Source organism: Callionymus lyra, chromosome 11 (assembly GCF_982586985.1).
Source record: "Callionymus lyra chromosome 11, fCalLyr1.hap1.1, whole genome shotgun sequence".
Classification (NCBI taxonomy): Eukaryota; Metazoa; Chordata; class Actinopteri; order Syngnathiformes; family Callionymidae; genus Callionymus; species Callionymus lyra.
This window is the reverse complement of record NC_141828.1, coordinates 11405795-11433301: the sequence shown is the minus strand read 5'-3', so window position 1 is coordinate 11433301 and position 27507 is coordinate 11405795. Positions and strand designations below refer to the sequence as shown.

The window sequence follows — 27507 nt, the reverse complement described above, 5'->3', positions numbered from 1 at the left end:
AAAGAAAAGTATTTATATTTGTTGTAAAAACGTGTTGTAAAAAGTATAATTTACAATCTTGCTCTTTCATTTACATTTATGATTTTACCTATTTGGCATGTGTACTGAAGTACAATTAAACATAAAAAAAATAAAAAAAATGTAATACATATTTGTGAGTATATATTAGGATAATAACTAATATTCACCCAATATGTTATCAAGTGCAAGTGCATCCAACTATTAAATTTGAAGGATGGATGGATGGATGGATAGCTAGATAGATAGATAGATAGATGGATGGATGGATGGATGGATGGGTGGGTGGGTGGATGGATGGATGAATAGATAGATAGATAGATAGATAGATAGATAGATAGATAGATAGATAGATAGATAGATAGATAGATAGATAGATAGATAGATAGATAGATAGATAGATAGATGGATAGATGGATGGATGGATGGATGGATGGATGGATGGATGGATGGATGGATGGATGGATGGATGGATGGATGGATGGACGGACGGGCGGGTGGGTGGGTGAATGGATGGATGATGGAAAATGGATGGATGGATGGATGGATGGATAGCTAGATAGATAGATAGATGGATGGATGGATGGATGGATGGATGGATGGATGGATGGATGGATGGATGGATGGATGGATGGATGGATGGATGGATGGATGGATGGATGGATGGATGGATGGATGGATGGATAGATAGATAGATAGATAGATAGATAGATAGATAGATAGATAGATAGATAGATAGATAGATAGATAGATAGATAGATAGATAGATAGATAGATAGATAGATAGATAGATAGATAGATAGATAGATAGATAGATAGATAGATAGATAGATAGATAGATAGATAGATAGATAGATAGATAGATAGATAGATAGATAGATAGATAGATAGATAACCAAAGTGAAGTTACTTTGTTCCTCCCTGTTTATTCATACTTTCTCGTCGAAAAGAACGACTATGTATCTATGCTATTCTCCAGCGCTGGCTCTTTAAAACACCCAGTGTGTGCGGGAGGAGAGAGAGAGGGGGGGCTGGGGTGGCTGCTGCGTGGGCACTGGCCCGCGCCACTGCTCCGAGCTGTGTCCGCCCATGTCCGCCCTCGCCATTAACCTCGCTATTTCGAGAAACTTCCAGCCCACTTTCGCGCGTCACCTCAAGGAATCTTTAAAGCGTTCGCCGCCCGTATATAAAATGTCTCAGTCCTAGAGCGAGAGCCAGCAAACATGAACGGCGTGAAGACGCAGTCACCTGTCGTGACCATGGCGAGCAACGACGGCGACCCTCTGCCCCTCGGCTGGGAGGTGAAGATAGACCCCCACACCGGGTGGCCCTTCTTCGTCAACCACAACAACCGCACGACCACCTGGAGTGACCCGAGGCACGACACCAAGAAGGTAAAAAAGCCTTTGACGAAACTTATATAAAGATGGTTTATTCGTGACGCGTGGAATGTCTTAGAGTGGGGGGCTCACGAGAAAGAAAAAAGGGGGTCTCTCTCTCTCTCTCTCTCCGCGATGGCTCCCCGGGGCCTCCTCCTCCTCCCAAGCCCCCGTTATAACGACTGGTGACCAGGGTTCTGTTCCCTGACATGATCTAAGACTATTAATACTCGATGAGTCACCCTGCAGCATGGACTCTTCCCAACATCAGCTGGTGTTATTGTGATCTAACCCACTTTAAACTTCTTTTTTTGTGATCCTTACAAGGACAGATGCTGGGGGGGGGGTTTACTCTGGTGTGTCTACTTCGATGTGTTATTACGTTTTTCTTCACATGTTTCCATGAGAGAGAGAGAGAGAGCGAGAGAGAGAGAGACGCTGTTGTCAGAAGTTAGTGTCCCGAAGAATCTGCTGGAAAGGCGCAGCTGTCGGGGGATAAAATTGGTGCAATGTCTCTGGCAGAGTGTATAGTCCTGTTCTCAAATGGCAAAGGGCAAAAGGGCCGATCACTGCTATCTATCTAACTGCTCAAAGATGCCACCGAAAAAGTGTTGTTTTTTCTATTTCACCCCCTGTACCAGAAACTTTGCACACATTTTTAAAAACATGCTTCAAAGTGTTGGTTGGGCCTGTGGCTTCAAGTGACAGCCATTGACAGCTGGCTTTGTAATGTTGACAACTTCCACTTCAGTTTCAAATCATAACAAAGTTATCGCAAGACACTTTTGAGTTGAAGTAAGTCTATGGGAGAATGGAAAAACACATCCGAGTGAATCAAAGTGTGACAGTTTCGAGACAAAAAAAAAACTTTTAGAAAGCAGAAACCTGGAGTAGAACCACGATTTTAGTTAATTTAAAAGGACAATCTGCACATACTCATCTTGAGAATAGTTTATGTGAGAATTTTAGTCGGCACCACAGAGAGAATTTTTATTTTCTAATATTGATAGTAAATGAACAGTCAGTATAACATAAGTGTCAAACTCAATCACATAAAGGGTCAAAATCCTTTCGTAGGGCTGAACAAAATGTAGATTTGCCATGAAGTATGAGTCTGACTTGGGATATTACCTTTTAATTCTTGTATGCTTCATGTATCTTGTCCTCCCTCTGTCAAATACTCACCGAGCAAATTCCTTTCCTTCAACATCATCTTCAGAATCAGAATCAGACACTTTTATTACCAGTGTTGTAAACACAACAAACTGTAATGAGTAGAAATAAACAAAAACAAAATACATTCAATTAAATTAAATAATATTTAATATTCGGGACAGCAGGTGGATAGAAATAGTTCTTTGAATCGTGGTGTTCTGGTCCGTATTGATCTCTGTCTCCTGCCCGGACGGGAGCAGTTGTGTTAGAAGTCTTTGTATAATCGTCAACATTACTAATCTAAGTTATTTATTAAGTTATCTTATATGTAACATCAGCTTATTAATAGTTCATAATATTCACATGAACATTAAACTACTTTGATCCAACCATACGATGATACCAGATTTCTTATCTTATTTTACCAGGACCAGTTGACTACATTTTTGGTGGAATTTTGAATCAACATCTGGATCCACAAATCATCTGAAAATTGTGTTTTAATGTGAATGTTGTACAATAACTTTCACCTGTTGTTTCATTCAGTTTTTTATACAGTATATATATAGATATATAGATATATATCTATATATATTTAAAAATAAAAAGTTGTTGGTTTTAAAAGCTAAAACAAGAACAAATTCTGAGGTCTTTGACGGTTAGTAACAGCATTTCATTGTGATGCTCTATATTGACGACAAACCTGTAAATGTAATGTGTGTAGGTTCTGAATATCCATGACAACGCCCACAACTCAGACAGCATCTGCGTCTCTTCGCCTCACACTGACTTGTCTACATTAGGCTTTAATGCTTAAGTGCAAGTGGCTAAAAGTTTGGTTTGAAAAACTCAATTTTGAAATCAACACGTCATTGATTATTCATTTATTAAGTAACAATTTGGCAAAAATTAAAAATACATACTGTATTTCCTGTTCCGAGGTTTAAACTATATTTTATTTCTCTTCATCCGGTTCAACACATAATTTAGGACATTCTGATTCAGATTTTGTCATAAAACCTACGATTTTAAAATGTGTATTTTTATATGATCTGGTAGAGATGGTGGGCAGCATGAAATCTGCTTAAGGCCCAATTCAATTGAGCAATGAATCAGATTTGAGAACAATAGTGTCTCATTTTAGATCATTTTATATAGTGGTAGAATCAATAAATATAGAGAAGGATGGACGAGGGTTGCTAGGCAACATAAGTCGTTGTTTGCATTTAAAGGACAATGTCGTTCACTGCACAGTCCACACTATTGTTTGAAAAGAATATTGATTTTATACTCATAGACTCAACTATTTGAATATCATGATGAGAGAGTTTAAAGTGAGAAATAAAAATGAAACACCATATTTTATATTCAGCGAATTTCAGTACTCAAAACAAGTTAAAATTACATCCATTAAACTTATTTTAATTTCTTTACATAAATAAACATAATAGAAAATGTATACATTCCACAGTCAAAGCTATACTGGAACTATTTACGAATAACAAAGATTTAAAATAAAGAACTAATAGCATTCAGAATCTTTGCTACAGTACAAGGTTCGCATAAAACAAGTCAAAGGGCCACATATGGTCTTGACACACTTGTCTATGAAATCAGTTAGAAATGATTTGCCATTGTTTTTTTTTAATATATATATACTGTTTCTATAATAATAATAAGATGTTATACTTGTCATTACACATGAGTAAGAAAAGAGAAAAAAATTAATCTTAACCGATTAAAAAAACAATACAAAACTCAACTGAATAAAAGCTCAACATTAACATGTTTTAAGGTATTTTGTTTTGATTTCAATGGCTTGTGTGGGAGTCGATGACTGAATAATTTGTACCAAAAGTCCTCAGTGTATTTAAATTACCTACATATCACAGACTCCTCCATCTACTAAATAAACATGTGCCAGTTTCAAACCAACCATTTTTCGTTTGATGGTTTAGAATTGATCAGTTCTTTAAACTCATATATTCCTTCACTGTGTTTCAGGTCAGAGAACTGTCTGCAAATGGACCCAACATACCACCAGAACCGAGTCCTCCAGAACTGCAGAAGAGCTTTGTGAGGGAGATGAAGCACCCGGTTCTTCGCCCGGGCTATGTTCCGATCCCAGTCTTCCACGAGGGAGCGGAACTGAGACAACAGCAACATCCGTGTTATTCCTACATCCACCCCACCGCCGCCCAGAGTATACGCTCGGAGGGGAGGATACCTTCTCCTACACCGGGGCTCCAGGCCAGGCCCAGATCTCCTTTACATGCAGCCTCGGAGAGCTCCGCCCCCGAGCCTAGAAAGACCAGCTCACCTGTCTCACCGACTGTAGAGGTGGGTTTTGATATGAAAAACAATTATTCTCTGGGACACGGTAATAAGTTAATAATTAAAATGATAATTAATAAGGAACTATGGGATGGTTAAACATTTTCTGCAGATCATATGTCTTGCATAATAAGAAATAATTCAAATATGACATAAAAAGTCAATATTCTAAATGCGATTCTGCTGCAGGTTTACACTGCCCCACAACATCAGCCCCCAAGACCCAGCAGCACTGGTCTGCAGGCAGGTTACATCCCCATCCCGGTCATCCATGAAGGCGGTGGAGGCCCAACCGTAACACAAGTGCAGCCCAATCCCTCGGTCTATTCCCAGCGCGTCCCTTACCAGGAGCACCAGCAGCCGTTCCATCGCCTGCATTCGGATGAATGGCCCGCGTACTCCCCGGTCAAGGACCGAGCATCTCCGGTGATGTTTCCTCAGCATCGGGAGGCAGCTGCTGCTCACCTGCCACATCATATAAGAAGCCAGTCGCCTGTTGTCTCGCAGGTGTTAGGAGAGAGGCCACAAGTGAGTTGAGCTTCTTCTGTCTTCTTCTGTCACACTATTAAGACCACATGTCAAACTCGAGGCCCGTGAGCCAAATCACAATCACCATGTAATCCTTTCAAATTCACGACTATGTTTACATGTAGAGGATTGTTGGACTTAAGCAATAACTTGCTTAACCCAATTTTTGGGACAATAAGGGGCACTTAAAACCCTTTAATTTAATAGATCGACACATAGGTTAGGTAGAACTTTATTGATTCCCCAGGAGGTCTCCTTCGGGAAATTGTTTTTACAATTAGACACAGCAATACACACGATTATTCATACCTATTATTCTACCTATTCATAAAAATAAAAATAAGAACAAGAACAAAGAAATAAAAATAAAGAACAAGATGACAAGGCTAAAGATAAAGAACATAGACCAAAAGACAACTAACAAAGACAAAGGATACAAAGATTAACATAGAACAGAATGTCAAGATACTTTCGCTCCACTCCTGCCCCCAAACTCAGAATTGTACAATCTAATAGCCCGAGGAATGAATGAGTCCCTCAGTCTATTAGTTTTGCATCATATATATTCTTGTTCTTGCTTACTAACGGCTTTTATATAGTAAACAGCTTTCAAAACTGTCAGAGGTTAAGACTTTCGTAAGCTAAGAAGCCGCACCTCAAGGCTCTGTAGTATTATTCCGCTAGGGTCCGTATTATTACTTGGCGAGGCTCGGAAGTATTACTACCCTAGGGTCCGTGTTATTGCTCTGCTAGTATTACTCCTGGAGGTTTTATAGTATTATTCTGCAAGGCTCCTTAGTATTACTCTACAAAGCTCCATAGTATTACTACGCAAGGTACCACAGTATTACTCTGTGAGATTCCATAGTAATACTTTGCGAGGCTCTGTAGTATTACTCCATGAGGCTCCGTAGTATTACTCCGCAAGGCACCACAGTATTACTCTGCGAGGTTCCATAGTAATACTTTGCGAGGCTCTGTAGTATTACTCTGTGAGGCTCTGTAGTATTACTCCGCAAGGCACCACAGTATTACTCAGCGAGGTTCCATACTAATACTTTGCAAGACTCTGTAGTATTACTCTGTGAGGCTCTGTAGTATTACTCTGCAAGGCTCCTTAGTATTACTCTACAAGGCACCACAGTATTACTCTGCGAGGTTCCATAGTAATACTTTGCGAGGCTCTGTAGTATTACTCTGCAAGGCTCTTTAGTATTACTCTGCAAGGCTCCGTAGTATTACTCCGCAAGGCACCACCGTATTACTTTGCGAGGTTCCATGGTAATACTTTGCGAGGCTCTATAGTATTACTCCACTAGGATCCCTAGTGTAACTCCACAAGTAATACCTTAGAGTTAAATCGCGGGGCTCCACCACACTGCAAGCAGTACTACAACTGCGTCGTGGATATAAGACAGTACTGCCTTCCTCCAACTATACATGAAGTCTTTTCCAAATTATTGAGTTGTGTTGCTTACTTGTTGATGGCAGTTGCTGTTACCTGTGGAGTCCTTCCTGTTCAGAATGTCAACAACAGCAGAGACAGTAAATAGGGTTTATAACTTGATATCCAACTTGCTTGACGACAAAGATCCAGAATCAGTGCATCATGGCGATGGTTCAATTCCCTCACTATCATGGAGTGAATAAAATGCCAGTAAAATACAAGTACATCAGGTTTCTGAGGTGAAACTAGCATGTTGTAGCATGACATGTATATTAATACACATATGATCTCTCGTCTCAGGCACACCAGCACGTCATCAAGAGAGAGTTCCCCCCGAAAATGGAGCAGGAGCAACACGTCCCTCACCAAAAACCTGAAGTAACACAGCACACTCAGCCTTCGCACACAGATGCCGACAGCCCAAAGCCTCAACAGATCCTCCAGCCTCCACAACAGCAACCTCAACAGCTACCACTTCAGCAGACGTGCCAGCAGGCGCAGCAACACTCACCGACTCTCCCGCAGCAACCTCAGCAGCCTCAGCAACCTCAAGAACCTCAGCAGCCTCCTCCTCAGCCTCCGACGCCGCCGCCGCTACATCATCAAGACACGGAGCAACACGAATTACCTTCCGAACAGGAGCCCGAGGACACGGCTGCAGAGTTGCCGCCCGTCAAGGTCGAAGCCGAACAACCGGCACAGACCCCCGTTCATCCGGGCCTGGCTAAAGTCCAGAAGATCGTGGAGCGGGTCGCCAAACTGGAGCAGGAGGTCAAGTGTTTTGACGGGAAGAAGAATGATAAAAGGTACCTGTTGTTGGAGGAAATGTTGACAAAAGAGCTCTTGGCGCTGGACTCTGTGGACCCGGAAGGTCGCGCAGACGTGCGACAGGCGAGGCGGGACGGAGTCCGGCGCGTTCAGACCATACTGGAAGAACTAGAGCAGATGGAGGAGCAGCAGCAAACGAGTGGGACCCTCATCCAAGGGGGACTGCTGGAACAGAAAGGGGAGCCCAGCATGATCTCAAAAGAGAATGTAGAGATTGCGAAGGAAATCTCGTAAAGACTGACAGCAGTCCTCTCAGGCTCACTCACCGTCTTGCTCCGCAGCATTTTGTGAAAGTTGCATGAATCAACTGTCGGTTCCACCTGCCATCAAGCACCCAATAGTCAGTGCAGTCACGCCAATGTTGTTGCCTTCTATGTCGTGCCATCGTCTTCGAAGAAAGACAGCTGTCCACAAACTATTTTCTAGTATAAAAGATTTCAATAAGATGCCTTTATTAAAGAATTGAAGCAAAAAATATTTTCTTAAAGATTGTTGATTGTTGTCGCCTTCTGTTCAGATTTTAGAGGAAAGCCTTTTTTTAAAAGTCCAAAAAAAACCCAACAACAACCCACCACCGCTGCAATGTCACAGATAGTAGTCGTGCTTGTCTATGTGCATTACTATAGTCTCTCTTTGCACTTTTGCCACATTTGAAATGTATCAGCTGCACTTCATCTGAAGTATTTCACAGGTTTTTTTGATTGACGTGTTTGAGTGTTTTCAGTATATATTTGTGATGACATGCTATTTTTAAAATCAGCTCTGAATGTGTAACCAAGAGATGGACCTGAGATGAGAAGCAAGACAATCATAAGCACAGATTGAATCAAAATGTTTTTTTTGTGTAATAACAAAGTCCAATTAGCTGCAAGACAATGAAGGATGGTTAACTCGTACATCATCTAACTAAAGCTGTTTTAATTCGTCCACAATCGTCTAAATGTGGGATGCCTTATGAATAAACGGTTGATTCTGGGTTGATATTTTGATCACAGGTTCCAAGTAGCAGAGCACACTGTCGGAAGTCACTGTATGGGTTAAATAAATCAAATGTATTTGATTTATTTATCTGTCCTTTTAAGAGTTGTTCAGTTTATTCCCCAACAAAAATAACTGTATTTTCATATAACAGTATTAAGTAACTGGTTTTGTGTTACTTGTTTGTTTAAGCTGTTTTCTTTGTGGAGCTTATGAAGATGGGCTAAGAATTTCCGGTGATCAAGTGAATGAGATCAGCTGCCCTTTCCACCACTGAGTCACCACTGACAAACTCGCTTGCCCCGTCACTGGTGGAGGCAGTGAAACTGTGTGTTGTTTCTGTGTTTTGGGCTGTTTTATACACATAACACACCCTAACAAATAAATAAAAATGTATTTAAAGTAAACTTTGTTTCGTTTTTCTACCAGCAGGATTATTATCACTTGTTTAAAACAAGGCAAACATGTTACATTTTTAATGTGGTTCTTATACACTTGTTATTAAAAGTCATTACAATGAACCAAAATGTTGATCTTTTAGCTACAATTTTGATACAATGCCTGTGAATAATAGTAAAATGTAATTTTAATGGTGTACATTCCTGTTGTTTTAAAATACAATATTAACCTCAATATGTGATTAAAGGCACCAGAAGATATTTATAATGAAGATATTCAGGGGCAAAATGTAAAAAGGAAGGTGAAGAAAGACTGAGCCAAAAGCAAGCAAACAAAATGTGGCTGGAATCTCCCTTCAAGGTAGGTTGAGCTCTTATATCTGGGAGGGACTTGGATAAGAAGCTAATCTCCAAAAGAAGACAATGTCTCTCAGGTAAGCAAATAAAAAACAATTGTTCCTTCATTCGTGGAAAATGGATGGATGGATTGAGTTAGTTATATCAGTGGGATAATATACATAAAATATTATAATAAATAAAATGGTTTAACATGATATTTAAAAAAAGGTTTTTGTGCATCACAAAAAATAAAATAATAAGTATTTAAGACAAAGACACCCTGATGCTTGGTTCTGTTTTTCTATTGCATATTTTGTGTGTTTTCTATTTCATTATTTTATTCTGTACTGCCATCACAAAAGATTCCAGGCTGTGTTTAAAACATTGGCAATATTAGTTTCGGAACTGTGATGATCGGGAAGCTGCAGTTCCATGTTTAATCGAGGATCATTTAAACAGACTAATTCAGGGGGAGGGCAATTACAATTGTTCAAGGGCCACATTAAATTATGTGACGGTTGTTAGGGGCCGTCAAGCAAAAAGAAAGATGAAAAAATTCCTTAAAAAATGACATAAATAGAATAAGTAGAATAAAGTTCTACCTAACCTAACCTGACATTCGTCATTAGGCCATGACATTTATTTAGCTAAATAAGCTGTAATTTAATTATTGTATATATGAGGGGTTTTTTTTCAAAACATTTCTTCAACTTACTTAAAAAAATGTTTAGAGGTATTAATATATACTCTAAAAATTACACACAAAAAGGATGGAAAAATTAAATAAGTGTTGTTGTGAAAATGTAAAATAATAATAAATACAAAATACATTTGCTAATGCATTAGAACTCTTTCTACATGATCATACTTTGACATCACGAGGGCCGCATAAATACAGTCACTTTGCCCAGGTCTGGACTGATTCAATATTTAAAATATATATATAAACGTAACCACCCTTTATATTTAAATAAGATATAATTTCATTTACAAGTGAAAAGGCAACGTTTATTTAAGTAGTAAAATAGTTTATTTTAAGCGCCTCCAGATGTGGTACCTGGCTGTACTGGGATGATGACGCCAGGTCACGTGATTTTGTTTAGAGCCGGAAACTCTCGCGGCAGCTGTTTAACCGGGAGCTTTGTTAAAAAAAAAAATAGGCGCCCATTTAACCTCACTTCGCTCCGCCATGGTTTGAAAAATCGTCGGGGGCTCACGGTTCAACCCTTTCGGCATGTGTGGATTTTGTCAACGATAAAAAAAAACAAAAAAAACAACCGGCTACTGATGCTAGCTCGCTAGGTGGCTAACAGTGGCTAGCCTGTTCAACCCTTCGAGACGTGGAGCTCGTCCGGGACCAGAACCCTTTGGCGGTTTGGGGTTTTCGTTTTGGGACCTAAGGGAACCAAAAAATGGAGTTGTTCCAAGCGAAGGACGAATACATCCTCCAGAGCGGGGACCGGGCGCTGTGGTGCAGCAGGAAAGACGGGACCATGACGGTCAGACCCGGTACGTACACAACGGTTGTTCAATGACTTTCTGCTTCCATCGCTGAAAACATTCACACAACATGGCAAAAAAACTGGACGTTTTCCTTCGCTGAAAGTGGATATCCTGGGGTTATTTTACTCGTTTTTGTTGGGCGAGGGAATGACACATGAGCGGGTTAAATTGACAGCAGGTCAGCTGTGTTAAGGATGTTTACAGTTGCTCTTCAAATATATTCCCATCATTCTTTTTTAATCTAAAGGTTTCACACCCGGGTTGCCAACACCCCTCACGCTTACTAATATCAAATGTGTTGCACAATAAGGGCAAAACTAGACACTCAAGTTTTCCCATCCAGCGTCCAAAATACTTTTCCCACAGATCAGACTTCTATAGCCACAGTAATACCACTTATATACTTTTATATAACGGCTTGTAAAACTCCTTCAGCTGATATTGATCGAGATGCATTGAAAGCTGGTTCTTCTGTTTCACCTTTGATCAAATTGCACTGTAAGTAAGTAAGTAAGTAATTTTTATTTGTATAGCGCTTTTCCAAACCAGGGTCACAAAGCGCTTTAACAATCAAAACAATAATCAATAAAGTATATATTTTAAAGATCAAGATAAAACTGAAAACACAACAGGAGTTCCAGAAAATCAAGGAAAAGCCTGAACAAATAGAAACGTCTTAAGGAGACTTTCATTAGAAAAGTCTAAAAAAGAAAAGGAGGGAGTGAGTGGAAGTTAGGGTGCAGCCATCCTGGAAGGGTTTTCAGTTGCACCACTGTTTCATAATTTAATTGGAAAAGGGTTTCCACTGCTCACTGGCTTGTCACTGAAGTCTGAACCGGACTCTTTCTCTTCCCTATTCCTTGAACTCCCTTCACATGAATGCTTATGGAACAGGAAAGAGTTATTGTTGTGTTGGTGACCGTTTTCCCCCTGTTCTCAACCACACCCTTTTGAATTTTTCCAATTTCCTCCTGTGTGATTTTCATTCGTCACCCATGTTAAACATTCCAGCTTCCTTTCCTCACCGGTGACTAGTTTTGTGTCCCGGCCGTTACTTTCACTGTACACAGCAAACCGTTAAATGTTTAAAAACTCTTTTCAAAAGTTTATAATGACAGCATCGGATCAAGGGTTAGAAATGTTCACGTCGGCTATCGTTCAGATAAGATTAGCATGTGTATTACAGCAGATGCAGGGAAGTCTTACAGAGTACACGGGTGTTCCAGCAAACAACGAAGAACAAGAGTCTAAATATTTGTTATGGTTCAGTCAACCTTTGTGTACAACTCAGAAAGGTCTTGACTATGTATGCCTTTGTTAAGTACTTCATTCATTCAAAAAAGGTCTCTGGAGATGGTAGTATATACATAATTAAACATTTGTTTTAAATCACTAGTGGAAAGTAGAGTAATAATTAATTCAGACGTGTCTTCCATTACCTTATCCCTGTAAATGCAGCAGGAAGAAAGTATAAGTATCGACGTGTTCTCAAAACATAGCCTGAAAGAGAACTTTAGTTAGTTCTCAGAGACTCGCAAGTTATTCAGCTGCATTCTTTATTAATTTGATTAAACAATCTGCAAAAAGAAAGATGATCAAGATCATTACTTGTAGGATTATTGAGTCAACAATGAATAACATTTTCATATTTTCTGTTATTATTGGTTTATTATTAAACAGTCATGACTCCTATAGTAGGACTTTCTAGCTTTTATTTTAAAGGGAAACTAACATGTAGATTTAAGTGTGTTATAAATAGATCTTGGACTCTATTGTATCATCTGTATGTGACTGTTTATACAAAACTCTCTTTTCATTTCAATATTTACATTAGAAAATGCACTTAAGATCCGCCCATGCCCACTTTGATATGATTGGTCAAGTATCAAGGTTTGTCACCGCGCGTCATCAATCCAGGAAGTCTCCACCTTCAAGGGACTTGTTGTATAAATAAAGTGGGCCGTGATTACAGCTGGCTTATAACGTCATGTAACCTCTCCTTCATTGAGATTTCATACGGGGGAGAACTTTATAAATTAATAAGTTCAAAACATGGTCATGATGAGGGTCTTACTGCATCTTGGAGAGATTTTTGAAGTTGGGTTTTCACATTAGTTTCCCTTTAACGGTGTGCTTCACCACTTAAATGTGTCTGGATGACCCGGTGTTGTAAATTTAATAAAAACAGAGTTCCTGAAGTTAATAGAAAGTTGAAAAGAGAAATGCTTAACATTATTTTGAATTGTAGGTATCGTCAATACAGACCGTCGGTGTTGTGTATGTCTGCTCTTTCATTTTTGACTTCTTGCAAGTAGCAGCTTGAATCACAGAAGGTTTTTTATTTATTTGCTGAGCTTTATTAAAGTCAAATTAGCACCTTTTCTTGCTTTATATGCTATTTTAGTACTTTCTTTTGTATTCACCGGGGGCGCACAGTGACAAATTCATTGTTCAAGGAATCTATTTTTTTCTTCAAATGGCATCTTGAATAATAATGTGAACTCTGCTTGTCGTGATGATTTCTTCTCCATGTTGCAGCCACTGACCTCCTGCTCGCCTGGAACCCTGTGTGTCTGGGTGTAGTGGAAGGAATCATAGGCAAGATTCAGCTCCATACAGGTGAGAAAACAATCCAACCATTGTGTTCTGTGTCACTCGCTACTCTTCGGTTCACACAGCGAGAACTTATCAAGTGTTACTCGCAGCGAAACGTGTGAACAATTGTGTAAAATCCACTTCGATATGTCGTAATGAAGAGGAGGGAGGTGATGGACGTGCTGGAGAATCACGAGGGCTGATTTAGTCGCCTCAGAAGGAGTCGGAGTGGGAGGTTTTAAAAGGATGATTCGCTTCCACGATGGCTTCCATCAGCTTCTGTCTGACGAGGATGACTTGACGGCAAATTAGTCGTACATTTAAATATTTACTTAACCTTCCTGTCGGTTGAGCATATATATGAGAAGACCACAGGCGTGATGATTTTATTTGCTTAGTTGGGTTTAAAAATTGTCTAATTAAGGGAACACATTGTGTGTGTAAGCTGCTCTCATTTCCACCTCTTAAATTTGACATGTTGAGCAGACGTCGACTCATTAAAAAGAATCTCGAGCTGGTGCACAGTTTGTGTCTTCACACTTATCAGAATGTGAGGAATTCTGCACCAGTAATGCAACTGCACCCTTTTTTCCGCTCCTCGCTGCAGATCTTCCTCTCGGCCTCATACTGATCCGCCAGAAAGCCCTGGTGGGTCAACTACCGGGCGACCACAAAGTCTACAAGATCACAAAGATTGCTGTTATTCCGCTGTCGGATGAAGAGCCGCAAGAACTGGAGCTTGAGGTGTGTATGCTCAAGACATATGACCTGGAATAGTTCTATATATCACCTCCCATATTATCTTATCCTACATGAATCCTTCTTTACCACTCGAGGAATGGAAATGATTAATTTGAGTCATGATTCATATGTTTTTGCTCAGTTAAATATAAGAAATGTTTGTAACATATTAGAAATGAATTGGAATTAAATTCTAATCTTGAAGATAAGAGTTACATTCTGGTACATTTTTACTTAACCCTTGTGTTATGTCAGGGTCAAGGTGACCCAAAGGCCCAAAAACAAATGTTTGGGTCCAGGTAAGCACCCTCCACTTCTGCATATGTATTTTTGGAAGTCAGGGAAGTTGTTCCCCTTGACCCAGAGACAACATAAGGGATACCGCAAAAGCATTTGTTTTCGACCATCGGGTCACCAGGACCCTGTGATAACACAAAGGACACCACAAAACACATTTGTTTTTGGGCCAACGGGTCAACTAGCTAAGCTAGCCACTATACCATTTGAACAAAAAAAACAGAATGGTCATACCCTGGTCTGTGAAAGCCGCTTTATAAATAATAATTACTTACTTCATTTTTCTATCATGTTCTACTAGTGAGTGAATGAGTCCTGCAAAGGTCCTGTGATGTTGTTTGTCATCTGTGATAAATTACACATAAATTACACACGGGTATAAATCACGATTTATATTTATTAGAAATTTTAGTTTTGTATAGTATGCATTGCTAAGTATCGAGGAAATACATTTTTATTAAATCAGTATTTTAAATGAAAATATGAATTATTAATCTGAGTTAAGAGCTCATTTGGAATTTTTAAAATGAACAAGTCGTCTGTGTTCTTGTAAAAAAAAGTGTATATTTAAATTCACAATGACATTGAAACATGCATCATTGTCAGTCACACACACTTTAAAAATCCTAACAATATCAAAAATAAAAACCAAAAAAATGTTTGTAAATTACCTGAACATTAGATCAAAATCTAAGACTCTAGTCTTTCAGGGGAGCTTCATGGATGGTGAGACGGAATATTTTCAAGTAAGTTATGTCAAAAGTAGCTTCATAGAACCCAGTCGATTTAGTCTATTTATTTAGAACGTAAATGTTCGATTGTTCTGTGAACTAGTTTTTTAGTTGTGTGTGTGTGTAGTATTCAAAGGGCGTTCTTCCACAATTTTCCCGAAAAGAAAATGACATCATATGAAATCTTCTCTTTTCAGCTCTGCAAGAAACATCACTTTGGTATTGACAAACCTGAGAAACTAGCCACGCCTCCTGATGAATCCAAGTTTCTTATGAAAACATTCAGCCAGATAAAGTCTAACGTGGCAGTGCCCATGAAGAAGAAGGTATTTTTTTAAAATTTACTTTATAGTTGTTGTTTATTGTGAGAGTTTTTTTTAATGATAATAATTGTTCTGTTTCAGGTCAAAGAGAATAAGGAGAAGGAACGTCTGGAGAGGCGGCTGCTTGACGAGCTGTACAAAGTCTTCATGGACTCCGACTCCTTCTACTACAGCTTGACGTACGACCTGACCAACACTGTCCAGCGGCAGGGGGAGATCAATAAGAGCGATTTACCGCTCTGGAAACAGGTTTGTAGATTCCCACGCTCATCAAAAGAGTATTATGACTCCGCTGACATCTGTTTTCTTTTCCCGCTGGAAGGTGGACGACAGATTCTTCTGGAATAAACACATGATTCAAGACGTCATTGACCTTCAGGTGAGTCGCCCAGAAGGAACGGAGGAGGCAGAAATGTGACGTTTTCATCTTTTGATTATTCCACAGCTGCTGACACTGTGAGATGTTGTTCATTACTAAAGTCCTGCTCAAAGAGCACAGGCGGTCCTGCTAGGTCAGCATGTCAGCTGTAGCTGTTAATTATGCCCCCCCCCTTTCCTCTTTCACACTCAATTATCATGCATATCTTTGGGGATACGACAAATAACTTCTGTTCTTTTTTCACCCCTGAGGGTGACTACGAGTTTCTGAAGTACGGATCTGCTGTAATAGCCCGTTTTTTGTTGTGTTTATAGGTCCCAGAAGTCGACTTCTGGGTCACTCCCATCATCCAGGGCTTCGTTCAGGTGGAGGAGCTCGTAGTGAATTACAATGAGACGTTCGACGAGGACCGGATCAGCCCCGAGACGCCTCCGCAAGAGATCACTTGCGTGGACGACATCCACCCTCGCTTTACCGTCGCCCTCATCTCCAGACGTAGTCGGCACCGTGCAGGTAACGATGAAGGATCATGCTTCTGAACATGTTCAATATTGGCAGTTACAAGCAAAATGACCTCTAAGTAGGTCACGTGAATGCCAACATTCGTCTGTCTCAAAAAAAAGAAAAAAGATGAATGGATTTCTATTCAATTTTTAGGATTTGTTGATTATTTGACAAGGAATAGTTTATTAAATGTTGGTGGTGTTTCTAATACAATTCTGCATCCACAAGTCCTGTAGAAGTTTCTGATTCTCTGTTGTGTAAAAGTAGTTCTTGCTCATGTCATCCATGTGTTTTAACAAGCAAGTTTAGAAACGCTACATCTGTTCCATTCAGCAATTTTGCTATTAAATATACTTCAAAAAGAAAAAAAGCTAAGAATTGAGAAGCTTAAATATACGACTAACAGAAATATTGAGTGAAATAAAGATACAGTCGAGGTGCAAGCTTGGAGGATGTTTGGTGACATGTTAAAACTAGTTTGAAAAAGTAATTTTAATAAACAGTTCATTATGTATTAGTTCTGAGCTGGGTACTGGTTTAAATGTTAAATTGGTGATTAAAAAAGGCAATATCTATTTTTAATGGTGAAATCGACTCCAGTTGAAATTTGAAACCCCAAAGTTCAAATTCGTATGAAACTTTTTTTTTTTACTTTTAAAACAAGGCTGTAAAATTAAGGAACTTGCTTCCACAAGACACAAGAGCGAGAACGAGACACGTTAGAACTCTCGCTCCAGCAGAGAAGGCATTGATTTGTCTCATTCTCTGTTCCTTGTCCTGTTATCAACACTTCCTGAAAGTTTAAACGCAATATTTATCAGTGTTTCAAATCTTTTTGCCGGCGCAGTCGAGATAAACCCGGAGGTAATAAAGTAGCAGATGGAAACAAACGAAGAAGCATTTGCTCAGTAGCGACGAGGATGAGAATGTATGTGTGTAAGTTGCGAATATGTAAACACAAGTATGTGCCTGTTAAAATCTTTATGAGAAAGTAAATAAAAACGACACAATAAAAGAGACAGAGAGGTCGTACATACACACTACCATACTCAGTCTTTGTATACGGCAGCGCTCACAACGGGGCCTGTAAACGTGTGAAGATTTATCTTTCCGTGCCGTCTTGTGTAAACTTTCCTCTTCCTTCCCAAAGGGATGCGGTACAAGCGGCGAGGAGTGGACACGGAGGGCCACGTCGCAAACTATGTGGAGACCGAGCAGCTTATCCACGTGCACAGTCACACGCTATCCTTTGTGCAGACGCGGGGCTCGGTGCCAGTGTTCTGGAGCCAGGCAGGTTACCGCTACAACCCCCGACCACGATTGGAGAAAGGTCAGTGGCCCCCGCCAGTTACCTACGTCGACACTAAGATCAGCATATTTTAATAGAAAATAATTTCAACAACAATCAATTCCTATCATAAATGTTTCTTTTGTCGCAGGAGAAAATGAGACCAAGTCCTACTTTGCTGCTCATTTTGAAGAGCAGCTGAAACTCTACGAAAAACAGGTGCTTGAGCTCTTTTTTTCGTTATTTCCATGCACTATAATGGGAACGTGTATGACTCACCGAGATTTGTTATTCATGCCAATTATGTCTATTGTTTTTTCCTGTCTTTCACATAGCTTCCCACATTTCTGTATGACATTTTAAAATATTTTCAAACGTGTTTTCGCAACTGTTATTGTTATAGCGATGCTGTTGTTTTCTAGCGACTATTTTTGACTTCACAGTTCTCTGCGACAAAGTCTCAACATTAGTGCTTTTTTCGACCAGATTATCATCAACTTGGTGGACCAGGGTGGACGAGAGAAGCTGATCGGCGACGCTTATCTGAAACAAGTCCTGCTTTACAACAACCCCAACCTCACTTACGTTTCCTTCGACTTCCACGAGCATTGGTGAGCGTTTCCTCGGCCGCGCCATGTTGAGTTGTTGGTGTACAATCCCGAGATAACTTTTTTATCTTCTTCTGTTTTTCAGTCGTGGAATGAGGTTCGAAAATGTACAAATATTGACTGATGCGATCTTGGATATCATCACTGAGATGAAGTGGGGCTGGTGGGTATCATTTGGCTATAAATCAATGAATTGAATAATCAGTTTCATTGAAATATCATTTTAAATTTAGCCTTGAATGTCCTTTAATGTAAAGGAAATCTATAACAGTCCTTAACAAGTACCCGAAGGCATTAAGTTCCCAAGACTATTCTCAAAGTATAATGGTTAACAATGTTTTTTTTCTCTTTGTTCATTTGAACAATTCAGTCTCATTTTACATTTCAGTTCAAGTTGGTCTTTTATTTTATTGTCGTGAAAGTTTACCTAATGAACTATTTTACTCTACAGCAATCAATTGACATAAAGTCGTCAAAATCATATCCAATATAATGCTAATGTTCTTCTACTAGATCAAGTTATTGTGTATATTTTTGTGGGTACTTTTATTAATGTCTCTGTCTTTGACATAATGACTCTGTCGGTCGTATCAGGGTCTAGACTGAGCTGGATTTGACCGGTCTAGCATGAAGAAAAGAAAAAATGCAGAAAAAACATTTGATTTTATTTTGAATACACTTGAAAAAAATAATGAACTATTGATTTATTTAACTTAAAATGTGTGGCACTTGAGCAGGACATAGGTTTAAAAATCTAGTTGTATAAGAAGTTTAATTTTACTCATGAATATTTACTTAAATTTATTCCACAAAACATACATTTACAATAACAGCTAAAATAGTGTGAAAACTAAAGCAATAACAAAAATATTACTCACCCAAAAAGCTCAGAAATAAGCATTGAAGAAAAGTGAGTTGAGACCAGATGAATAAATAGGCAGGTCAGACATCAACAAACGCACTATCATAATAAAAGCAGGATTTATACATTGATTTAGGCCAACAAGAAATAAAAATAGTTACTTATTACTCAGGGTGGACCAGGCTGGAGTCATTTGCAAGCAGGAAGGAATCTTCAGGGTCAACTGTATGGACTGTCTGGACAGAACCAACGTGGTCCAGGCTGCCATCGCTCGAGTGGTGATGGAGCATCAGGTGAGATCTTTGACGTGGTTCTTCACCTCTCAAACAATAACTGTGTTGAATGTAATCATTATGAAACTAAGAATTGTGTGTAAAGTGATTTGATGTGTGTCCATCCCCTCTGCAGCTGAAGAAGCTCGGGGTGATGCCTCCTGAGCAGCCGCTGCCGAACAAATGCTACAGGATTTATCAGATAATGTGGGCCAACAATGGAGACACCATCAGCCGGCAGTATGCTGGGACAGCTGCATTGAAGGTAACACCACTGTTGGATAGATGTTTCTATAGTACTGAGAATAAATGCTCTTATGGTTAAGTATAATGTCATAAGATGTCATATTTAAACTAATTATAATTAAGAGGGTTACAATGAAATTCATTAAGATAAATTACAGTCATAATTGTTGCTTTTTCTTTTAATTGCAATAATCAAACAATTTTATCTTAAACCTAACTTCAAATCTTGCTAATTATCCCTTTGTAAAATTGTTTTTTTTACATGTTGATTTTCTTTTGACTAGTATCAAGCAGGATGTAAAATAAGTAGACGTGCATCTGTAAAAGTAAATTAAATTTAATAAATGACTTCACAAATACACTTTTTTTCTTAGATATGTCATTAACCGTTTTATATGCTACAATAATGAACATAAAAGATAAATTATAAATTGACAGCTTTCTATGTGAGATTAAAGCATCCGAATAAGATAAATTATTTACAAATCATAATTAATAAATATATTTTTTACATTTTCTAACAGAACTTTTTATGCTCCCTTGACACTTCAGGTTCACTGTATTTCTTTTTCACACTTTTTGTCAAGCATTTGTTTAAAACAAAAAGGAGCTCAAGAGTCTACATTTCTTACTTCAAAAGCCGAAATAGCTTTTTTGTTTGAACAAATTTCCAAAACCTATTGAGTAGCCTTGTTGTAAAACAAGTCTTATCAAAGAAAGACCTTCGATAACAAGTGTGATTCATTTGTAATTTGATGATTCAAGGGTGAGTTTAATTGTTTAGTAAACACAAACATTTGCTTCCAGGGAGATTTCACGAGGACCGGAGAGAGGAAACTAGCCGGTGTGATGAAGGACGGCGTGAACTCGGCTAATCGCTACTATCTGAACCGCTTCAGGGACGCCTACAGACAAGCAGTCATCGGTACAGAGCTCGATGTTCATTGTTAACTTTTTGTCAACTCATCAAAGTTTTCATGACATTCTAGATCTAATGATGGGGCTCCCGGTGACGGAGGACCTTTACTCCATCTTCAGCAAGGAGAAGGAGCACGAGGAGAAGGAGAAGGAAAGCCAGCGGGGAGCTCAGGAGCAGGTCAGCTTGCTGCTGCAGACCTACATGCAGCTTCTTCTTCCCGACGACGAGAAGTTTCACGGCGGTTGGGCGCTCATCAACTGTGACATGAGGTCAGCGTCTCGATCTGAAGGTCATCCTTCATTTGACTCGCGCTTGTGTTGAGTTAATGCTGATTATCTTTCTAGTTTGATCGATGCTAACAACAAAGATGTGGACGTGCTTCTCCTGCTGTCTGACAAAGCATACTACATTGCATAGTAAGTTAATTTAAACCCTTTCATGACATGATGTATCCTGGCTTATGTAGATTTTATTGGAGAATTGTGAGAAATATAGGATCAAGTGCTTTCCTCCCATTTTTCCGACTTAAAATAACAGGAACTTTTCAACACTGCTGTTCAGTTTTTGACTTCTTAATCACAGTTTAAATGGGAAAAAACACATAAAACGAAACTGCATTTTTTCCGCTTTATGACATGGTGCAGTAATGACTGTCTAAAGACATGATTATTCAAACTGTGATGATGAATTTTAGCTATTTGTAATATTTAAAATAACACACTTTCTGTCCTGGTCTTTCATTATTTATTATTTCTGTCTGTTGAAAAGGCAATGTCCAGGTGTTTTTATCTGCTGTGGTAGGACTTAAGAGTTCCTGAACTGAAGCTAATGGTGCGTCATTTAGTGACACATTTATGAGTAAATAATACCAACATAATACCAATGCTTTCTTCTTATTAACATAATACCAACACACAATAACTACACCCCCAAATGAGCTGTTTATTAACATAAAACAACTTTCTGACTCATTTGATAATTTCACACTTTGTTCACAATTGATTAAACTGAGAAGTGTAAGTTTATGGATGGATTTTGTGTAAAGGTCTGAAAGAATTCCCGGCCATTTAACTTTTATTCTGAAACAAATTAGTTAATTCTTTTTTAATTAATTCAAACATAGAACCATCAAGTTGACGTGACAAACTACTTAGTTTAAAATGAGAACAAATGGTTTGTTGTTGATTAAAAATAAAACGACCAACGTGTTAGTTGTACATTACATTACAAATATAGTTCTGTGTTTACCATGTGGGTTTTTTGTCACACTTTCCTGAAAACACTTATCTACAAGTCCTTCAAAAAATGTATCTGTAGACGTATCGATTGAATGGCGCAAAAAACAAGTTGTTGCGTATTTTTGGTTGGTTGTGCTTTTTAATGGAATCGACACTCAATACAAAAAAGATGAAGTGTAATTTCCCCAAAAGCAATATATCGTTTCACAACAACTTTGCTTTGTTTTTGGTCTTTCTATTTAATAAGTGTTATTGATAAACAAGTTAAAGGGTTGACCTGGACCTACAGAAACCTCTCTTTGCTCTCAGATGGTGTGATTTTCTAAATGGTTTTAAACAGATGTTGAAGAAAAGGAGTTTGCTTGGTTTTTTGATAGAGGAGGACAAACGTGGAGAAAATTGATATAAATTGAGCCTTCAAGACTAATTAAAAATACAACATCACGATGAGACTTGTAATTCCTGGTTAAACATACAACTTAGACAGCTAGTTAGTATTGTGATCCCTTGTGTAACCGAGGTTGACACCTCTGCTTCCGTCAACCTTTGCGTTACCAGCATCTGAAATGATCCGTCAGTGACGACTCTGTTCTGATGAACTCTTCATTCATCTGCAGCTATGACGAAGAAGCAGACAAAGTCAACCAATACCAGCGGCTCAATCTGGAGGGTTTGGAGAAGATCGAGATCGGTGAGTAGTGAGCGTCACTGGAAGGAGAAGTGAAGCTTTCTGAAGGATGAGTCAGTCCACACTTCCTTAAAGCGTGTTTAACAGTTTCTCCGTAACCTTTTAGCCGCTTTGCTCGCTGGATATGATTCACACAAAGAGCCCGGACGTCACTGATGTACAAGTTTGTTTACAGGTCCTGAACCGACGCTGTTCGTGAAGCCAAAGTTCTGCTGCATGCGTCTGCATTACAAGAACGAAGAGACGAGCGGCTACTTCCACACGCTGCGAGCGGCCACGAGAAACCCCGAAGACGATGGCAAAGGTGTCTATAAATAACTTCATTGATTATTGATAAAGCTGGACGAGCAAAGTCTTTTAACGTCCTGTCGTCTGTTTTTAGACACGCTCCAGTGCATCGCAGAGATGCTTCGTATTACCAAACAGGCCACGGGTCACGACCTCCTCGTGGTGGAGAAGAAGCTGGAAAGGTGAGATTTTTTAAAGATTCTCTTAAAAGGTCCTTTTTTGCATATTTGTCTTTGACTGGTTTGTGTTTATCTGTTAGATATTTTAATGAGATTTAGATTTTTTGAAACACAGACAGCTTTGTTTATTTTGTCATCCACACTTCTTAAAGAACATACATACACATGTACAAATAAAGTGATTTTATCAGATTTTTGTCCAATTTTTCAATTTTACTCAGTTATGTCAAACAACTTAAATGTATTTGAAAAATCAAAGGGTTGCTGTAGATCATTTAAAATACTTAGCCATAACAAATATATATTGTGCGTTTTGTGTATGCGCTTAGTTTACATTTTTTTTTTTTTTAAATTTACTTTAAAAAGAGGAATTCTGGCCCCTTCACACAATTCAGATACATTTTCGTATATGAAAAATCTTTATTTAAAATTTGTAAAAAAAAAAGCAGTTACATAACATGTGTTTTAAAAGAGTGTCATAAAAAACACCAAGTGATTTGCAGTACTTGAACTTGCCTTAGACTGGGTTAATCTTCGGTACCTAAACCGGGTACCGAACAGACCATATGGCTGTAATGTTTCAATTGAAGCTATAGTATGCAGATTTAAATGACTTTTTTCTTTTTTTTTTACTGCAGATTTTTTAGTAGTAAATGAAAAAAGACAATTAAAAACTAAAATGTTTTACCAACCATTTTGCTGAAATTATTTACATATACGAAAAAATATTATTATTAATTATTATATTATATTATTATTCATTTTCTATACGAAAAAGCTTGGAGTTGAGATTTATTGAAGCCGAAAAAAATAATGATTAGAATAGATCTTTTGTATTAAGAAAAGTAAAGGCATTTAAAACGTGAAATGGTGAAGCAATAAAGATAATATATATATATATATATATGGCATAGATGGCATGGATTTCCAAAGAAAGGAAACATTAATAAAATGGCCCAAATTCCCAGTGAAACCTCACAAATATCCACATTACGATAAACAACGATATATGAATGAAACTTGGATCTGGTGACCTGGAGTAGCTCAATGGTGTCTTGCTCACTGACTATCAGCCAATCAGAGACTTTGTTTGTCTTCCAGGCGGCAGAGTAAACCTCAGGAGGACATCATGGGCATCCAGAACAAGCCGGTCGTCCAGGGCAGCTCTGGCCTGGCTCAGGGCAAAACCTTCCTGCTCAACAAGTTCTCCTCCCTCAACCAGAAAGTCAAACAAACCAAGACCAACGTCAACATGGGTCCCTTCAAGCCCCTAGGGAGGCTCGGAAACTTCTCCAAGCCCGATGTCAAGGTGAATTTCCTGAAGCCTACGATGCACGTCAACCTGTGGAAATCCGACAGCAGCCTGGACTCGGGGGTCGTGAAAGAGATGGGCGACCTGCACTCCGAGATGTCCGACGACTCCGACTCCTATAATTCTGACCCGGATCACCCCTGTTCTGGTTCCCTCGAGAACGTGGACTATGTGCTGCCCAGCTGCGGCATCGTAGCGTCAAACTCGCGACTCGGCAGTCGCTCCCAGTCCATCGGCAGCGCGGAGCTGAACATCCCCTCGGTGATCCGGGTCACCGGCTGCGACGGGAAGCAGGAAAACTCCTCGGAGTCCCCGGGAACGGCGTCCGTGGCCGAGGAGGCCCTGCTGATCGACTTCGGCACCCCGGTGGAAGCCTACTGCCACCAGTTCGTCCACGACGCCCAGACTCAACCCGTCGAGGTCTTCGGGGAGCGAGTGCCCACCGCCCCGGCTCCCGGTCAGAGCAAAACCTCAGCCGACCCGGACAAGCAGCCAAACGCCGACCTGCAGGAAGAGCCGCAGCTGCCCAGGCCGTCGCAGCTCGACGTCCAGTCCTCTACCTCCGCCTCCGGCCTGCTCACCGTACAGAAGCCCACCTCGGCGGTCTCGGGGGGCTCCCAGAGGAGCATCGGGTCCCAGCTGGATGGCAGTCTGGGCCCTTCGCCCGCCGACAGCAACGGAAGCCGAGTGGTCTCCCCCTTTGCCAAGATCAAGAGCTCCATGGTGCAGGTGGCCAGCCTCACCCAGGCGGGCCTCACGCAGGGAATCAACTTCGCCGTGGCGAAGGTCCAGAAGAGTCCGGAGCCCGAAGCGGTCAACGAGGCCCAGGAGAGCGAGCTGAAGGCAATGTTTACACAGTGCCAGACCAGGATCATTCAGATCTAGTGCTTTCCCTCTTGTAGCCGGACTCTGTAGTCGTGTAGTAACTTCCAGTGTAGTCGCTGTAGCAAAAGATGGCTTGCACCTCCACCATTTAGCCGACAAGTGCACTCCCTGAACTAGCCGTGTTGATCTTCAAATAGATCCCGTCGAGCAGCGAGAGCGCGTTTACACGAACACACTCGCTCGCGTGGAAATGAAAACTTCCTCCGCAGCCACATTAGTCACTGAAGGTGTCGCGAGGAGCCGTCAGAGAGAGACGGGAGAGAAAGACTTTTAACATTGATAATATTGAAGTAAGGATGTGACTGGTTAGAGTTAAAAAAAGCACTGAGACAGCTTATACCCCTGCCAAGGAGCTCACATGACATTTGGTTGGAGTAAAACGGCCAAAATCCAATGAAACTAAGTCCATGATTCAAGAATTGTTAGATCATGGTTTTCCTATAAAAAGCCTATGGTCGTAAACCATCGTTTCAACAGTAACGTCCACGCTCAAGTCTTGCGTAGCATCAATGCTAATGAATAGCAAAACATTTTCATATATCAAAACGTTGATTTTATCGATCCGGTCGTGTTCTGTCGTAGTCGGCAGGGTTTTCTAGTTTTTGCTCGCACCAAACAAAGCTAGTTGTTTGGGTATGACGAATACAAGAAATACCTAAACGAAAGAAACAAAAATCAAGAAGGATATCAAAAAGTTGAGAAGTATTTATTTTTATTTTTTAGTCTTTCAAGATTATTGGATAAACCATAAATGCTTAAGGATCTTTTAAATGGTATAATAAGTAAAGTTAAAAAGTATATTATGACGGAAGAAGTAATATTTACCAAAAGGTCAAGTCAATATGTTTTTACTAATATTAACTGTACAAGTACTTTTAACAATAAAACATTTCAATATGACTGTACATAGTAGTAGTAATAGTTTGGAAAGCGAGAAACATTTCTACTTGGATACAGCGAGGGCCACTTGAACACAGGCAAAGGGCCGTATTAGACTTTGCCCAACAGACATTTTGTCTCATGATGTCATCACTTTCTCCTTTGTTTGTTAATACAAATAAGAGAAGACTAGGAGCATCTAATGTGGCGGCGGAAGAACATTGAACATGCTAGTGGCTGCAGTGTGAGAGTGTAAACGGCCTCCTGGTCGAGCCTGCTGTCCCACACGTGTGCTCGATGGTTAAAAAAGAAAAAAACTAACTCCAAACTGTCTCATGTGCAGGACATTTGTTCACATCCGTGTTTTAGAACCAAGTTTTACCTACTGCTGAAATAACGCCTGTCGACTTCCGTAGCAAGAAAATTGACCGTAAGAAGCTAATGGGTGTGAAATCTATGTCGTCCGAGTGGATCCCACAAAACACAGATCTCGTAACCTTGGCTGTTGATGGTAGTTTACCTCCCTGTCTGTTGATACTTATTTTAGGAGACAGTCCAGAACTGCTGACGGTGGATTTTGAAAGCTGGGAAATCCTTTTTGCTGTTTTTTTTTTCTTTCGGCGAGGAGCTGCTGGTTTACGTGTGTAAATTGTTTTGGTATATATATGCAAAGGCAAACCACCCACTTGTTAAACTCGCTCCGAAAGCATATTTGCCTTAACTGGGATTTAATATATATAAATATATCAGGTATTTATGGCAAAGTCTACCTTTTTAAACTCCATTTTTACATGTTACATCAAGCAAGTGCTGGACGTATTAAGAGGACGGGTTCATTTTTGGGATGTTATATTGATGGGTGTGTTTTTTTTTTTTTTAAAGTGTTTCTATGTTTATTTATGTCAAGAACGCTGGTACTGTACAGTCGACCAAGTGAGGTTTAGCCCGGGATAGTTTCATCTTCATCCTCCGTCAGCTCACCACGTGTTTATTTACTCTTAAAGAACCTGCTGACCACGTGTGGTGCTGCCAAAGCTTCATGGTTCTGCCGAAGTTTTTATTTTATTTAGGATCAGTGGAGAGGTTCTCACACGGAGGAAGTCGCCTTAATGGGTGAAGATCTTTAACATTCCAGACAGCTGACGTGTTTGGGTGTGAAACGCTGATAGGGAAAGACGAGTCTCCTTGTACACAAAGTGCTTTCACAACAGACCCGCGTTATCATGTGACTTTCCGAGCGTATGATTTGCACTGTTCCAGGCATTTAACTCCATTTCCCCAGACTCTAATGTGTATTGAGATTGACTTGTATATTAAAGTATCCTATTTATTCCTCCGCCTCTCGAGTGGCTCATTGTACCGCCTC

General features: G+C 39.7%; 2 protein-coding genes across 3 annotated transcripts; both read left to right on the top strand.

Annotated features, from left to right (window-relative positions):
- Positions 1–1049: 1049 nt before the first annotated feature.
- On the top strand, positions 1050–9074 carry bag3 (BAG cochaperone 3). 2 transcript variants are annotated; one of them, XM_087802961.1, is made up of 4 exons: positions 1050–1412; positions 4557–4892; positions 5076–5414; positions 7171–9074. In XM_087802961.1, the coding sequence occupies exons 1-4, from the start codon at positions 1242–1244 to the stop codon at positions 7921–7923; spliced, it is 1599 nt and encodes a 532-aa protein (XP_087659087.1). In that variant the 5' UTR covers positions 1050–1241; the 3' UTR covers positions 7924–9074. The 2 variants fall into 2 exon arrangements, with proteins under 2 accessions (XP_087659087.1, XP_087659086.1); XM_087802960.1 differs by having other exon boundaries at positions 7162–9074.
- Positions 9075–10503: 1429 nt separating this feature from the next.
- inpp5f (inositol polyphosphate-5-phosphatase F) lies at positions 10504–27474 on the top strand. Its single transcript, XM_087802236.1, has 20 exons — positions 10504–10913; positions 13446–13526; positions 14110–14246; positions 15469–15597; positions 15676–15843; positions 15917–15973; positions 16288–16486; positions 17628–17807; positions 17917–17984; positions 18252–18376; positions 18459–18536; positions 19408–19528; positions 19644–19772; positions 20561–20678; positions 20743–20941; positions 21017–21088; positions 22528–22601; positions 22774–22902; positions 22981–23068; positions 24167–27474. The coding sequence occupies exons 1-20, from the start codon at positions 10817–10819 to the stop codon at positions 25260–25262; spliced, it is 3345 nt and encodes a 1114-aa protein (XP_087658362.1). The 5' UTR covers positions 10504–10816; the 3' UTR covers positions 25263–27474.
- Positions 27475–27507: the final 33 nt, after the last annotated feature.